Below are 16,119 nucleotides of genomic sequence, written 5' to 3'. Positions count from 1 at the left end.
TGATGAGAGAGAGAACAGTAGTAGTATACGGTTTGTCATTAGAAACTAGAAGACCAGAGGCTGCTGAAAGTCAGCAAATTTTTGATTCGTCTGTCGTTAGTGCCAAACTTAAAGCTACATAAAAGAGTATTAACTATGCGAGATATATTTTGGGTGCAGATCGTATTTTTTTTTTGAGAAAGATTCAGTTATGGTAATTGGTTGAATTAAAAATCAGATGTGCATATTTTTTGGATGAGTATATTTTTTATTAGATTATATATATCTATAGAAAGAACTGAATGGCATTCTATTTAGCTCGCTGCTTCCAAGAATTTATTTGGAGGAGCCGTGTCATTTTTATATTTTTACAGGCGATTCGCACGGTCACCGGTGTAAAAACAAAAAAAAAAACAACAGCTGCCTCCTGAAAGCGAGAAATATTTATAGTAATATATAATATAATGGGTATAATAAAACCTGCGTCAGGTTCACGGGAATCCAGAGGTACGAGCGCATGGCTTTCAAACACGTGGTGGCATCTGCGGGCCTGAGGTGTCACGTATCTGCGGGCGTGTCATTGAGAGGCGACAAGATTGCGGGCCACGTGTACCGCCAGAACTGAGCCCGCTGCGGATCTCGTGATACGAGCGCCACGTGTAATTAGTCCGTACGTCCTGCATTCATAGCTTGGGGCCGGGGACGGCGAACAAAAGTCATATCGGCCGAGCACAAGATAACAAAACGACAACAAAAAATAAAAAACAAAAGATGATTTTTTTTTCCGTGTCTTCTTTTGCGCCCATTTTAAATAAAATAAAAACAAAAAATTTCTTCATCATCAGGAGTCTTATAATTAAAAAAAATCATATATAGTATTTTTTTAATTTTTAAATTATATATTTTGTCATCACAATAATAAATGGCAAGCATATTAATTGTTTAATAAATTAATATATATCTAAATAAATTGATACATAATTTTTAAAATATAAAATTTATACAAACGATAAGATATATTTAATAAATTAGTAATCTAATAATTCAATATATATTTCTAAATAAATTAATATACAATTTTTAACACCTCATATTTACTAATACACACTGTATGTCCGATCAGCTTTCTGATACATGTTGAAAGCTTATTTGATATAGACCAATAAATATCTAATACACATTTTTAGACAAATTAATACATAATTTTCAGAACATATTTTCTATCATTACACAGTAAATTACCAAATGATATACACTAGACAAATTAATTATCTAGCAAGTTAATATATATTTTTAGATAAATCAATATATAATTTTTAGAATATAATATTTATCAGTATGGATAATTTTTTTTAACTTCGTAAAATATAAAAAGTTATACAAATATCATTTTTTAAATTTTATTAACTCTTAGGAGGAAGATCGTTAAAAAAGAGAGGAATTTTGACCCTACATAAAGGAATTTTGATAAAAAAATATTAACAATTTTTTTTGGTATTTATAATTTTGTTATAATTTTGTTTATTTTTTTGTACGACGTAGGAGCCACACCCCACCCACATGATATTCTAGGTGCCCATCCCATTAGATTTTTGTTGGCGGGCAGGATTGATGATTTTTATTCTCTTTTATATAATATATATATATATATATATATATTTTGTTTTCTCGTTATATGTGCGGAAGCGGTTGGGCAAGGGGTATGGCACCCCATGTGCTATGGGGATGCTCCTGTGCTCCCTTCACGTGGTCCTCGTTTGCTCTCGCTACGGCTTGGCTACTACCGGGGGCATGGCCTCGCGTCCTTTTGTCCCTGACGAGTTTATCAAATTGTCCTTCATCTCACCATGCTGGATGATCGCCGTTTGATCGACTAATTTCGTTGTCCCCTTGATTCGAGCCGTTGGAACGAGAGGTAAGCCACACATTTACTGGTCTTTGGGCGCCTCTACCGGCTCGACTTTTAACGACAGATCTCGAAAGTTCTTCCAAACCAAGTCCCGGGACCAACAGGAAAAGTTAGTCACGCATGTCGTTCAGTCTAACAAAGAAAAAGTCGATGAGGAAGATATTAGACATGCAAGTCTTTGTATCGATTTGTTTACTTATCGATTAACATCTCATATGAAGAACGAACACTAGGATGGAGTCGGAGGCAATTGAATCCTGATTTGATGGCACCATCGATACCCCCCACAGTACTGATGAAACAGCCGGTCCAGAGTGGAGGTCGTTTATCACCGTAATTTGGCAGGGTGGATTCCGGGTTCCAAATTTCCATCAATCGTCACCCAAATTCGTGGCGTGATCCGCCAAAAGCTGCCGCGTCTTACCTTAAATTGAATGGCACTCAATGTCGTGGGACTCACCACTGACTACGACGTGGCATCCTCCGAAAGGAACGGCCACCGATGTGTCTCCCCGCCACTTGAAAGTCTGTGGGACTTCAACGCGACGGTCCAGATGGAGCAATATCTGGCCTCAAATCCCTTTACGTCCCATTGAGTTCGCGTCACTCGTCGCATTTTTATGTGCCTACTCATTGCTTTTCATAAGCATCATCGTGAAATAAGATTAATAGATAAGTCAAGCTTCGAGCCAATAACAAATGTTCCAGCGGTCATCCTCGGTTTTGTTACTTATTAAGCTACGGGCCTAGGCGAAGTGGCGTCAGTGTGTAGGGCCACCAAAAGCTTCGACGGGTCAGTCCACAGTCCGTATCACATCAGTAATTATCGAATTCCAGATCTCCTAACCTGCCGGATCAGGTTAAATAAAGGGGCAAGTCACGTGTGATTGGCTAGAGTTCATCATAACTGCTCCAAAAATCCTTTAAGCCGGCAAACCAAATGCCACCACATAGACATATTTGGTCCCTCTTCGCACTGCGGCGTGCCGCGACACCGCCGACAAGCGCACTAAAATCGAACATGTCCATCCCTGGACGGGGCATAATGGTCAAATCCTACAGGCCAGTGGCCAACCAGGACGAACCCAAGCGTACCGCCGACTCGGTTCGGGTTCGAGCCCGTTTAGATATAAATGGGTTTATAGTTTTAGCAGACCCGGGCTCCCACCCGCCAAAGCTGGCGGCCAAAGGGAGAACGTGTCCTCGAACTGGCGCTCCCACGGACCACCTCGCCATGCGGATATCTGACACCGCGCTCTGCGTCTTCCACGTGTCCCACCACCTCATGCCCCTTCAAAACTGCCTCCGTCCGTTATCTCGTGCCGTCCCGCCTCCCTTCCTCCCACCCGATGCCCCCGGAACGGTACGCCTCCACTTCTCCACCGCCTTGCCAATCCAAACGCCGCCACTTTTTTTTATCCGCATATCTACTAACCCCAGTTAATCTAACCCTTCATCCTAACCTAACCATGGTTATTCCACTAGCTTATATTCTCCCTTCCATCCCCTGCCCCTCCAATGTCCGAACCAGAGTGTAGAACTGAAGAGAGAGAGAGAAAGAGAGGGAGAGAGAGGGAAAGAAAGAGGGAAGGGACGGGGAAGGGGAATGATGATGATGATGATGGGAGAAAGGAGCCATCACAATCCCACGGTCCACGTCCCGCCGTGGACCCCTTTCGACGATCCGGCAGCGGGTGTGGCGTACAACCTGCCGATGAGCGGCGTCGCCGGGGCCGGCGGCGGGGACTGCTCCCCGTACACGCTGGCTGAACCATCGCTGGCCGCGCTGCAGCGATTCCTTCCCTGCAATGAGATCTATGCGGCAGGGGAGGATACCGACGAGTCGGAGCCAGCGGACGCGCCGGTGGATGCCTACTCGTGCGACGAGTTCCGGATGTACGAGTTCAAGGTACGGCGGTGCGCTCGGGGGCGGTCCCACGACTGGACGGAGTGCCCCTATGCCCACCCGGGCGAGAAGGCTCGCCGGAGAGACCCCCGGAAGTTTCATTACTCCGGCACCGCCTGTCCAGACTTCCGGAAGGGCAACTGCAAGCGTGGCGACGCCTGCGAGTACGCCCACGGGGTGTTCGAGTGCTGGCTCCACCCTGCCAGGTATCGCACCCAGCCTTGCAAGGATGGCACCGCCTGCCGTCGTCGCGTCTGCTTTTTCGCCCACACGCCGGAGCAGCTCCGTGTGCTTCCCCAGCAGCAGCAGCAGCACCAGCAGCTGCAGCAAACTCCGAGGACTCTGTCGGCCACGGACTCCTACGATGGGTCCCCGCTCCGCCAGCAGCATACCGTGGAGTGTTACTTCTCAAAAAATCTGGTATCGTCCTCGCCTTCCTCGACGCTGGTCTCGTCCTCGCCGTCCTCAACGCTGATCTCTCCGCCGATGTCCCCGCCGTCGGAGTCGCCCCCGATGTCTCCAAGAGGTGTGCAGGCGGTGCGGCGGGCGTCCTGGCCTATGAACGAGCTGCTGGCGTCGCTGAGGCAGTTCCAGCTGAGCAAGGTGAAGTCCGCTCCGAGTTCTTGGGGTTATGGAATGGGTGGCGGCGCGGGGTTCGGGTCGCCGAGGGGCGGGGCGGGGTTCGGCGCGGGGTTCTGTAGCTTACCTTCGACGCCGACGAGGACGGCGGCTGTGGGCGGGGGGTCTGGGTGGCTGGAGGAAGAGGAGCCGGTTGAGAGGGTGGAGTCTGGGAGGGCGCTGAGGGCCCGGATGTTCGAGAGGCTTAGTAAGGATAGCATTCTGGTGCAGGGGGAATCCACCCCTATGGCCGCGCCGGCGCCGGATGTCGGTTGGGTGTCTGAGTTGGTGAAGTAACGGGAAGTTCATGATGGGCGATGAAAAAAAAAACGGGGAAAAAAAATCGTGAAGGAAAGAACAAGGAGTTTTTTTGGATTCGGTTGCTCTTATTTCTTTATGGATCATTGTCAGTATTTAAGTAAAAAAAAAAAGTAGTACATATTAAGTAACGATTCTGTAAATATATGTGGGGTTGGAAGCGGGAAGAGAGGGTGGTTCTGTTTTGGGGCTCATGGGTGGTGAAGCAAGGGGGTTGGCAAAGATTGAAGTTTCGGATCAAGATGGCTTTCTTTTGTACAGAGAAGCTGCCGAAGATGGATACGGCAACGCCGTTTTTCCGATTTATTCCAACAATATCCGTGTTATTGTCTCCTTAAATCGCCATTTTGGTTGTGTTGTGCATCTATTAGATGTGTCTGATTCTACTTTGAATTTGTAATTATGTTCATATCCTATGTCAATCTGGGTATCATTGTAATATATATCTTTGTGCTATCTATTCGAACTTCAGTAGTCTTCACTTGGATGCTTGTTGGTAGTATGGTAGCACTAATTTAGCTGTAATATGCTTTGCTTGCGAGTTTAATGCGGTTGGTTTGTCACTGAAGTGAAATGATGCATCCATGGCCAAGTGGGCTATCTCAAACGTCATGATCAGGACGTCGGATGATAGCTACTGCTTTTAAATGGATATATATCGTTCGAAGATCTTGCCCGTGGTTGATGGGGAGAGGTCGGCCTGCAACTCGGATGCATCGCACCCAAACGCCGGTCTATTTTGGGTAGAAGGGCAGGACCATGTCCTTTTCCTTATGCTGATGCATGACGATTAAACTACTATATTAGTCGTAAGATATGGTTCGGATAATTAATCAAATATACAGTCTGGAATGGGCTGAGACTGAGGTAGGCTTGCGAAAGGGAAACTCGCGACCTTTTCTTGGGAGAGACGAGGTGCCATTGTTTGTGTTAAGCAACGTTAGAACTTGCACCCAAGCTTTATAATATATCGAGACATGTTTGGGTTCCGTGGGACAGCGTGCCTTCATCGGGAACGGGTCGGGTCTTTCGCGTGGAGGGAGGTGATCTTTCACTGGTCGTTCTGAGATGCGTGCTGATGGTGGAGGAAGGTGAATGCTTTTTTTCGCGCGAAAGATACGACCCGTATCCGTCTTTATCTACTTTATCCGTGATATGAGACCTATCTTTGTTCGAGCGTCCAGATCCCCTGTGCCTATTGTAACGTGCCCATCACGCGTGATGTTAACCCAATGTGGGCCTCAAGAACGCTAACCCAATTGGTCAACGTCAGTTGTAAAAGATTTAAAATAGAAAAATCCACATCTCTCTTTCTCTCTCTCTTCAATGTGGGCCCACCCACTTCCTCACGGTGCCTCCATCTGTCCTTCGGTTTTTATCTTTTCCGGTGCCGGTCTCTGCCTTCCTCATCTCCGGCCGGACCCTTTCCGCCCTTGTCTTCGTTCAAAATTGACATTTTTTCTGGTGCTAGGGATGCCTTGACATCTCCCACGGCTGCGCCGTGTAAGATTTTCTTTTTTGATTTTTTTCTTCTAAGCCATTATACTGATTGGGGTCCACGGGATTCTGTGGACCAATGAACTCGAGGGCAGATGGAAGCACACATTTCAATGGGCGCAGAAGTTGCGGACTCTAAATTGGAATTAAGAGGAAAACGACAGCTCCGGGAGGCCCAATTTAACCAGACACAGAAGAAGACCTTGACATGCCGAGCTCTCTCCCCCGCTTCGCTGCTTTTCTGACATATTTCAGATAAATAATGAGATGAAGCGACGCTTCCGTACGAGTACAGTTCCGGAAGAGAGAGAAGAGGAGGAGGAGGAGGAGGAGGAGGAGGGGGAGGTGCTTTGGTCGCGTCTTTTCTTGTGGTTGGAGCGCAGGGCACCGTTCCAGCTTTTGGGAAGGGGAAGGCTTTTCAGGCTTTTCTAAAAGGCGCAGGAGACGATGGTTTTAATTAACGATATCATCACTATTATAGTAACTATCATTATAACAATTCCAACCCTCTATTGAAGTAAATAATATAAAAAATATAACATTATTATTATTATTATTATTATTATTCTTACTTGTAAATAAAATAATCTGTAACTTTCATTTTCTTTAAATTCTCATGGTGTGAAAATATATTATTTTACTTAATAAAAATAAAAAGAGATAATATTTTAGTAATTATTTTAAAATTAAAAATTTGAAAACAAAAACTTTTTGAGATAAATAACGGTCGTTATAACTGCTGTAACGATTTTTGTGGGCATTGTGACGACGGACGACGAGTTATTTAGATGTCGCATAGAAGAAGAAGAAGAGCGAACGAGATCTCCCCGGGAATTAAAAAAAAAGCGATGGGGATATCTTTGTTTTATGTTGAATTATTATGTGCAATATTGTCGTCCATGATGTTGGTGTTATCCACTCCACACAAGGAAGTCGCCGGCACGTGATTAGAAAAATACGACTCTTATAAAATGGCCAAAAAGAATAAAGAAATCATACGTGCGACCAGCCGCAGTAGGCGGTGTCATCATACCAACAGGCCATATATATATATATAGAGAGAGAGAGAGAGAGCTTCTTTCTTGGTCTCCCAAATCTAGTCCATGAAGCTTAGACTAGAAAAATAAAAATGATTTCGGGACACAGGGAGCTTCCTAAGTTCATGCATTGCAGCCATGGCGAATTAGAATTTATGCTGAGAACTTTTCTGGTGCATCATAAAATAGGAAACCTCATAGCATTTCTTATCCCTAAATAGTATAACCAGAACATGGGTTGTGGATTACCACTGCAACAAACAATAAAAATTAAATGCAAAGCCTAGGATGCTGTTGAAAGGCGTGTCATGTAGTGTGGTCTCCCGGCATTCGTAGGGACACCGCCAAGAATGGAAGATATTATTAACAGCCTACGACCTTGGGTTTTGTATTGTCTTATGTCCCTATTACCCTCGTAAGTTGACCTTAATGAAATCAAAGAAAGACCTAAGCTAAATAATAAAAGCGGCCTGGGTTCTGAGGTTCTGTTCTGTTCCTTCTTAGGTACTTACCCGCCCTTTAATATCTCCCGGACCGTAGGTGTTCATGGAAAGGCTACAGCCCAAAATCCAATGTATGATAACTTAGTTAGGTGCATGCAATCATATCACCAAACTTCCGTAGCACAAACTATTTCACAAAGCTCCTCTCTCTCTCTCTCTCTCTCTCTCTCTCTCTCTCCCTCTCTCATCTTCGAAAGATACTTTATTTCGGTCCTTCGGTCCTCTCGGAAATGGAGGTGCAAGAGTGGCAAGAACAAGGAGGGGGCTATCAAGACTTCTATTTCCCAGTCATCACCACATCGCTAATCCTGTCGCCGTGCATGTGCCTTGAGTCCTTTCTTTTTCTGCAACAATGGCGACGAACAGTGCTGACCAAAATGGTTGTTGGATGCGAACTGTACACCCATGAGAGGTCCCCCTCAACAACCGTGAATTCATGAACCCGGACGACCTTCTGGAGCCGTCCATTAGATCGACGACATGACGAGTGCAGCAATCTTGGCACAGCCCATGATCTTAAGTTGCTTGACGTCAGCTAACCGATATAATACTTCGATACAGCCATCAATTCAGCCGACCGGAAGGAGAGGGCAGGCACATGAACCTGAAAAAGAAATAGACCAGATACAGCACCTGGTTGGTGACCAAATCTATGATGAACACAAACGAATACGACTTGAAAGACGCAACGCTTTTCGGATTAGCACTGTACTGGTTTGCACAGCTGTGCAAGCTATGCTTTGCTAGTTATGTACAAGATCGCATGGGAAGTCACACAGAGAGAGATGTTTAGTCCTCATCCTGGAACTGCCAAAGGAGTAGAGAGGATTGTTTCCTAATTTTCTTGGTTCATTAATTCTAGAATTTTTTGTATGGATACCTTTCTAAATATCGAATTTTGCATAAATATTCTTTCAAAATTGATATTTATATGTATACTATCATAAAATTCTATTATTGGACAAATGTCCGTAATACAACGATTATTCTAACGGTATTAAGAAAAATCATATTATATTAATTAAAAATAAAATAAAAGTTTAAAATTGCGCTATTATTTATGTCTTCTTCTCCAGCTATTGGAATCACGATCTATTTGCATGTCTGCCCATTAAGAATATTTTAGTCATTTTAATTTGAAACCTTTATTTTTTTAGCGTTGTTAAATAGTATAGGTACATATGCAAAAATAAAAAGAAAAAAAAAGGTGGAATGACAAAACAAGTGTTTTACAAGGGTATACATGTAAATATAAATTTTGAAAGGATATTCATGCAAAATTCAATATTTAGGAGGATATTTATGAAAAAAATCTTTAATTTTATGACTTTCTCTCTCCTTGGGGGTTAAACAGATGTCGAGATTTCCTTCTGGAACTCCAGATTCAGAATAATTCAGCAAAATAAAAAACAAACTCCATATCCAGCGTTCTCTATTAATTGACAATTAGCTGTTCTTGACCTTGCACTTCAGCATTGCAAGGATTATACAGTAAAAGAGATGGCTTGGTATAATCGTTTAAGCCACCCGCTTGCAATAGTCTTCTGTCTATTAGTGCAGAACTAGCGTTGATGAGAGAATAATCTAATGATTTAAGAATGTTATCATCCTACATTAAATATATATATATACTTCATGTCCCGATCACTATTAGAATAATCAAACGATTCAAAAAACATTATCATCCCTAAGTAAGTACTTACATGGACCAAATCAATGTTATAATAATATTATTTCCTAGGAAAAAAATATATATATTACAATCGCAGTGTAAGGGCTTCCCCATGTCCGTAGCAATCGCTTTCCAACCGACTAAACAACATATAAATAAATACAATTCGTGCAATCAGAAATACAGTTAGGCCTGGATCATCCTAAAATTGAAACATCACCATCATGTCAATATCGCCACTACCAAAATATGCACGGCCACCACCGCCACCGCCATCATCCTCTTCCCACCTAACATCAGGCCTAATGCATCAGTTAGGATTTTTTTGTTTTGATAAGCCGGATGAGTCACATTAGTCCAATACAAATACATCCAATAAAATTAAAAAATAAGATGCTCCAAAAAGATGGCAACATATTTGTAGCCCATATCACATCACTAGAATACTCCACTATAAAAGAAGAAATCTAGTTCGCAGCCTTGTTACCGTCATAATAGACATGACTAGCCCGAAAGATGGTATGCTCCCTCGCAATTCGCCAAATTTTTTAAAGTATAGGGTGTCCGTCTCTTACCCCAACTTGCCTCTAAATCCAACCAACTGCAGTAGCTGAGTTACCCTCCAGGCGGATAGAGTCAACCTGCAAAATGAGTCTTGCATAGCTAATGCATCAGGTAGGATTGTTCAAAAGACCTTAAGGTTTTGTATTCGCAGGCATCTGCTACTAGCACAAAGCAACGGAAAGGACCCAATGATCAAAGTTAGAACTTTTAAAAGACCAGCAGATAATATCGCCTACCACCCAATAATGTTAATGACAAGAAAACATGCGTGATGGGGGGAATATAGAACACTTCGACCTCTGGCCAGACCGAGCCTCTGACCTCGAACATGAACCGAGGTGAACAACTTTAGCTCCAACTGAGGAGTTGCCAGCAGAGGAAAACTATTAGCACGCGTTGACCAGGGCTGACAGCCAAAACAACCAACAACCCTGGTAGTCCATAGTCGTGACAACCCCACATTCCACGTCAGGTCTACGTCGCACTCTGCCCACAAGGATTGACACTATGCCATAGCTGTACCACTGATTATTGTCTGGCATTATTGCACGTCACAACAGCCCAAGTAACGATAAGACGGGCTATCCTATATAAAGGGGCAACCCGGGGGACTTAAGGTATATGCATAATAAGCACTCACTATCACTCATAGAGACCATCCTCTACCGAGATCTCTTTCTTCCACACTGTTGTCTCGTTATTCTGACTTAGGCATCAGAGGATCCTCCACCGGAAACTTACTGGCAAATGGACTTCTTGCAGGCCATCCAGCGGAGGAGACAAGTGCTTGATGCCTCAACCAGCTTGCTTAGCTCACCTCCAGCCGACCTTAGGATCTTCCGAGCCGCACTCGCACCTCGGTCTGGATTCGACAGCAACAGATTGGCGCTAGAGGAAGGGTCTAGCCTCTAGCTACATCAACTTCAATCGGAGGGAGGGACAACAACATGAGGTCGCGTACTCTTCGAAGCCCTTCCCAAAGGCGTCAACACAGTTTCCAAGTTTTCTTAAAACTCCTCCAAAGCGCAGTACTCTTCGACCGCTTCCGTACAAAGGCCAGCTCGCTGGCCTCGGAAACTCGCCGGTCCAACTGCTAGAGCAAATCGAGCCACGTGTCACCAATGTGTGACGGGGGCGATTCGACAGATCACCGCATTCATGACGTCTCGAGATGGCATGGATCCGAGGATACATCGAGAAAATCGATCCGCGCACTTAACGCCCCTGACGAAGGTCTTTCCGCAATCGAGGTAACTGCTTGACTTCTATCATCTGAACCGAAATATAGTTCGACCTCAAAAGTGAAGGGCAAGTGATGGAGAAAATATAAGATACATCGACCTCAGGCCAAATCGACCCCTTGACCTTGGATATGAACCGAGGTGAACAACTTTAGCTTCCACCGAGGAGTCGCCAGCCGAGGAGAACCATCAGCACGCGTCGACCAGGGTTGACAGCCCGAACAACTGACAACCATGATAGGCAGCCCCACATCCCGCATCAGGCCTGCGTCGCACTGCCCACGTGGACTGACCCCCACACCGCACCCCTACCACCAACCGCTGCCTAACATTATTGCACGTCACGTCGATCTAGATAACGACAAGACTGGCTCTCCTATATTAAGGGGACAACCTGAGGGACTTGAGGTACGCGTATACTAAGCATTCACTATTATACACAGAAAGCCCTCTCTGCTGAGATCTCCCCTTTCCACATCGTTGCTTCGTTATTCTGATTTAGGCATCGGAGGATCTCCCACCAGAAAACTCACCGGCAAGTGGACTTCTTACTAGCCACCCAGCGGAGGAGACTAGCGCCCGACGTCTCAACTAGCCTACTCAACTCATCTCCAACTGGCCTTAGGGTCGTTTGAGCTATGCTCGCATCTCAGCCGGATTTGGCAGCAACTTTGCCCAAGAAACCACATCTGTTCTCCTATTTTCTGATTAAAGGAGTAACAAGATCGCAAAAATCTACTCACCCTCAATCATTAGTTAGTATGGCTATCCATTCCGTTGATCACTCTTACAGGTCCAATGACTGTTCCAACGAAAAGAAAGCAGTCCAGCTGTCTCGACGAGCAAAATTATCACTACAAACATTTCCTAGTGGAAGCCTTTGTCCTCCAATGCCTTTTTATGCCTTAAACTAGATCTACTCAAATGCAATGATGCAAGTTTACTTTTGCTTTCTCTCTCTTTCCACAGAAAATCATAGTTGTGAAGGCTTTGGCCATGTTAGAGTTGGAACAAGCACATGGATTTCTCCATACCATGATCCGTCGGCATGTGTTATGTCTAATATGTTAATTTCTAGAAGTTCCTCAGGCATGAATAAGTCTAAATAAGGAAGCAAGTGCGAAAAATGGTGTTTTTTTTTTCAAGCAAAAATCCCACTTCTAGTTTGGTTGACACTACTAGGAAAGTGGAAACTTGTCTAAAATTTTAGGTTGGGTTATGATATGGGCATGGCATAATATCTATTACAGAAACTTGCCCAGGGACACTGAGAATAGATAAATTATTTTGGATTTAATGGACATCTAGTTTTGATTAACTAATTATCATGTACAGATGCAATATTGCCACACTTGAAAATAGTATATTTCACGATCCCGGGTGATCATGCAAAGACCATTGTCTGAAAGTTGTCTACAAAATAGGATTATCAATTTATAACTTACAATGGTGCATGGCTGGGATTTTTTTTCCCCTGAGGGGAAGGGACTGGCTTAGCTTGCAATCTGTGCCTCAAAGATGAATGTGGTTTCTTGCAGCAAATCTTGTATTCTTTCTTAAAAATATAGACTTTTTTCATGTTCAAATGAACCATCTTCCTGATTCCTCTAGCTTAATCTATGTGACCAAGAAGGTAGATTCCCCTACTTCCCAAATGACAAATGGCTTTTAAGATTTGTAGTAAGTCCTTACATCGTCTAAAGATGCCTTTTAAGAAGATTCTGCCACCAACTCAGAGGGTTGGTCAGGTTGCGAACGAGTTGCAAAATTTCCGTAAACTTTGATGTTTTATGCCTTGATCTTAGCCAACCCATACAGATAGGTATAAGCTTAGTGCTTCTGGTTGTTGATGATGCCAAGACGAAGAGACTAAACTGCATATTGAAAGGAGAGATGCTTAACCTATAACAGCTTAATTGTTTCCAGTTACGCTTAAAGTTACTCATTCGACAAAACTCATGACAAGTATTCAAAGTAGCCCAGCTCACCCTCCAAACAAAAACAGCTTTAGAAAGGATAAAATACGACATGAGAATGTGTAAGATACTTCTCCAAGACGCATTTAAGGGTGAAAAATGAAATTTGTATCAAATACATCTAGGAAGTAATTGAAGAAGATCACCTCATGATCCTATATAGCTATAGCGAGTTGCTGACTTTGTAAGTCTTGCAAGGAACATGGTCAAATAGCTAAATTCAACTCAACCTCATTCAGATATACACCTCATCCCATTGTCCGAACAATTCTATTCAATGTACCTGCAGAAGAGTTCAGCATCCAAAGCTGGACAACGAATTGAGTATTCACATAGACCAATCCACCTGACAGCCAACTCTAGTGAAGACTACCCAACTTGGATCGATCTACACGTGTTGTTTTGTTGAAACAAATTACTATTTCTCAATACTCTAAAGTAGCAAATAATATTATCAACAAAACAATGTCAATCATACAATGGTAATTTTGTATTTTGTTCTTCGTGCTACAACCTACAAGCACCCTAAGAGACTATGAAATGTTAGGAGTTGGCTTAGAAACCATGTTTTATCCTATTCTTTTTGGAATTTCACCCTCGCCATCTTCTGTCCGTCTCTCTTCATTCCAGACCGATCAAGACAAACCAACCCAGTGCCTTCTTCATTCCACCTGGGGTTTATCAAATCACCATTTACTAAATGGCCACACAAACACTTTGCTCACAAACCCCTAAAACGTAATCATCCAAAACAAAGGCAAGAGAACAGGGAGAGGAAAGAAACAAAACGAACCGGCCAGTCTCTGCAGCTCTGGGACTTCCACGAGCAACCGGGCGTTGGTCCGCTGGATCTCGGTGTTCACGGCCACCGCTGCCGTCCTTTTCTTTTCCTGCGACGCCATCTCCGATTTCTGACACAGGAAGACGAACCAATTTACCGATCAACCCACGAAGAAACAGGGGAAATTAGGAGCACAAGAAGGAAAACCGTAGGTTTGAAAGAGGGGGAAGAGGAGGAGGAGGAGACCTGGAGGGAGGCGTCGATGCCGGCCTCGACGGCGGCGAAGAGGCGACCGAAAGCATCGTTCCCGGAGATGTCGTTGGAGTCGCCGCCGGCGCGGCGCTTGTCGACGTCGTGTCTATTGTATTTCTTGCCTCGTCAAGAAATAAGAGAGAGAGAAGAGAGAAAGAGGGCGGGCGTGGGTGGGGTGCAAAACCCTGCGAGAGATTCCGAACTGTGCGCTCCTTGAGCCGTCGTTCTGGTAGGGTGCTTTAATCTTCGTGCGGTATCTGCGGGCTTTCCTCGAACAGCAGGTGGGCATGGAACAATGGGTGATCGCAAGACGCAGCCAATGAAGGAGTCCTCCGGCGGTAAGGATCGGCAGACTGTACAGCAAAAAGAGAGTAATATGACGTGGGCTGGTGTTGTGCAGGGCCTCCCCGATAACACAGTTGGACGAGCCACCGGATTTTAGAGGAAGAGATCGACGGTATTATCCCGGAGATTAGGTCGGAGAATCCCCGTTGAGTGAGTCGCCTAAGATCTCAAAACTCCGGGAAGGCTCGATTACGATGTGGAGGCGTTTTCACTGGCGGAGGACCATCGAGTCTTCTGGTTTAGGAATGAGGGTGATCGAGATACAATCCTGGTCGGCGGTTCGTGGTTGGTGGCCGGACAGCTGGTGATGGATCCGCGATGGTTTAGGTCCGGCTGCCCTGCCTGCGGTTGAAATACTAGAAGAGGGCGTCGATCTTGGAGATCACGGCGGCGGCCGGTTGATCGTTGGCTCTTGATGACTTCACCGAGTAACTGCGGAAGCTAGGATACACTCGGGTGAAGCTGGAAATCAATGCCCTAGATATGCTCAAATCGAGGATTCTAATCCGGAGGCAATCTAGGGTGTTTTGGCAGAGCTTTGTCTACGAAACGTGATATCGTTCTGCTACCAATGTGGTAGAATGGGCCACAAGGAGGAGTGTCGGTTCCCCCTGCCAATGCCGATGGTGGAGGACCATGTACAAGGAAGGGTGTTCCCGATTTCCATGGTGGTGGGATAGACCTAGGGACGACAGCATTAGTGGATGAGGGGCTGGATCGAGCTAGGTTTCTGGTGTTTGGGTCGTGGTTTGCGACGACCAAAATCCGGCAACCTAGAGGTCCCAGAAGTGGTGCTCGACTACGGAAGACGACCGAGTCAACCTCTGAACCAATATCGTCCTAGTCCAGGCTGAGTTTAGCATGCATTAGGTCGAGTACTCATGGCTTGCCGCCTGACTTAGATGGATGGCAAAAGTTGATGAAGGTGGCTCATTGGCAGTCTCTAGATAAGGTGTATCTTGTCCTAGACTTGGCAAAAAATGGCGAGGCAACGAGGCAACTCGATTTCGAGTCGGAGTTAGGGGCCGGGACGTGGAGCGAAACGGATTGGGCCCAAGCCAAGGGAGTGATGGACCGGGCCAGTGTGCCTAGGTGCATTGATGAGGCAGTGTTGGAGGCCAACTTTGGTCGAGCCTCCAGTGGGCCAGGAGCCTCTCCGTAGAACGAAGGCCTACGGGACGATCGGGTGTGGACCCGAGGGCAACCAGTTCATCTTAGGCCTAGTTCGAGGATCCCCAACAACCCGAGCGGTTGCCTTCTTTCCCGATAGATCACATCGAACTACTTTGGCGTGCCTCATCATCCTCAGCAATGGCGACCATGATGGGAGTGTGGTCTCCAACGGAGGGTGGAGGATTAGACGAAGGATGGGGGATTGGTAGGCTAGAGCTCTATGATGGGGAGAGTTACCTTGGTGAGATCGGTTCTCAGCTCAACCTCAATTTTTTTTATTATCTCACACCATTCCGTTGAAGGGCCTGTTGGTGAAGGTGGAGTAGCTATTCAGAAACTTCATATGAA

At 45.0% G+C, this 16,119-nt stretch overlaps 1 protein-coding gene and 1 long non-coding RNA gene across 2 annotated transcripts; one reads left to right on the top strand and one right to left on the bottom strand.

The window, feature by feature from the left end:
* The first annotated feature begins 3,211 nt into the window (after positions 1–3,211).
* LOC103710213 (zinc finger CCCH domain-containing protein 2-like) lies at positions 3,212–5,213 on the top strand. The gene has a single exon (XM_008795858.4). The coding sequence runs from the start codon at positions 3,495–3,497 to the stop codon at positions 4,707–4,709; it is 1,215 nt and encodes a 404-aa protein (XP_008794080.1). The 5' UTR covers positions 3,212–3,494; the 3' UTR covers positions 4,710–5,213.
* Positions 5,214–12,387: 7,174 nt separating this feature from the next.
* On the bottom strand, positions 12,388–15,238 carry LOC103710214. The gene is made up of 3 exons (XR_003386277.2): positions 14,248–15,238; positions 14,014–14,131; positions 12,388–13,891 (listed from the first exon to the last, which is right to left on the bottom strand). It is a non-coding gene; the product is annotated as an uncharacterized LOC103710214 (long non-coding RNA).
* Between the last annotated feature and the right edge of the window lie 881 nt (positions 15,239–16,119).

The sequence above is a fragment of the Phoenix dactylifera genome, chromosome 9, assembly GCF_009389715.1.
Source record: "Phoenix dactylifera cultivar Barhee BC4 chromosome 9, palm_55x_up_171113_PBpolish2nd_filt_p, whole genome shotgun sequence".
NCBI lineage: Eukaryota > Viridiplantae > Streptophyta > Magnoliopsida > Arecales > Arecaceae > Phoenix > Phoenix dactylifera.
This window is presented reverse-complemented; position numbering and strand designations above follow the sequence as displayed.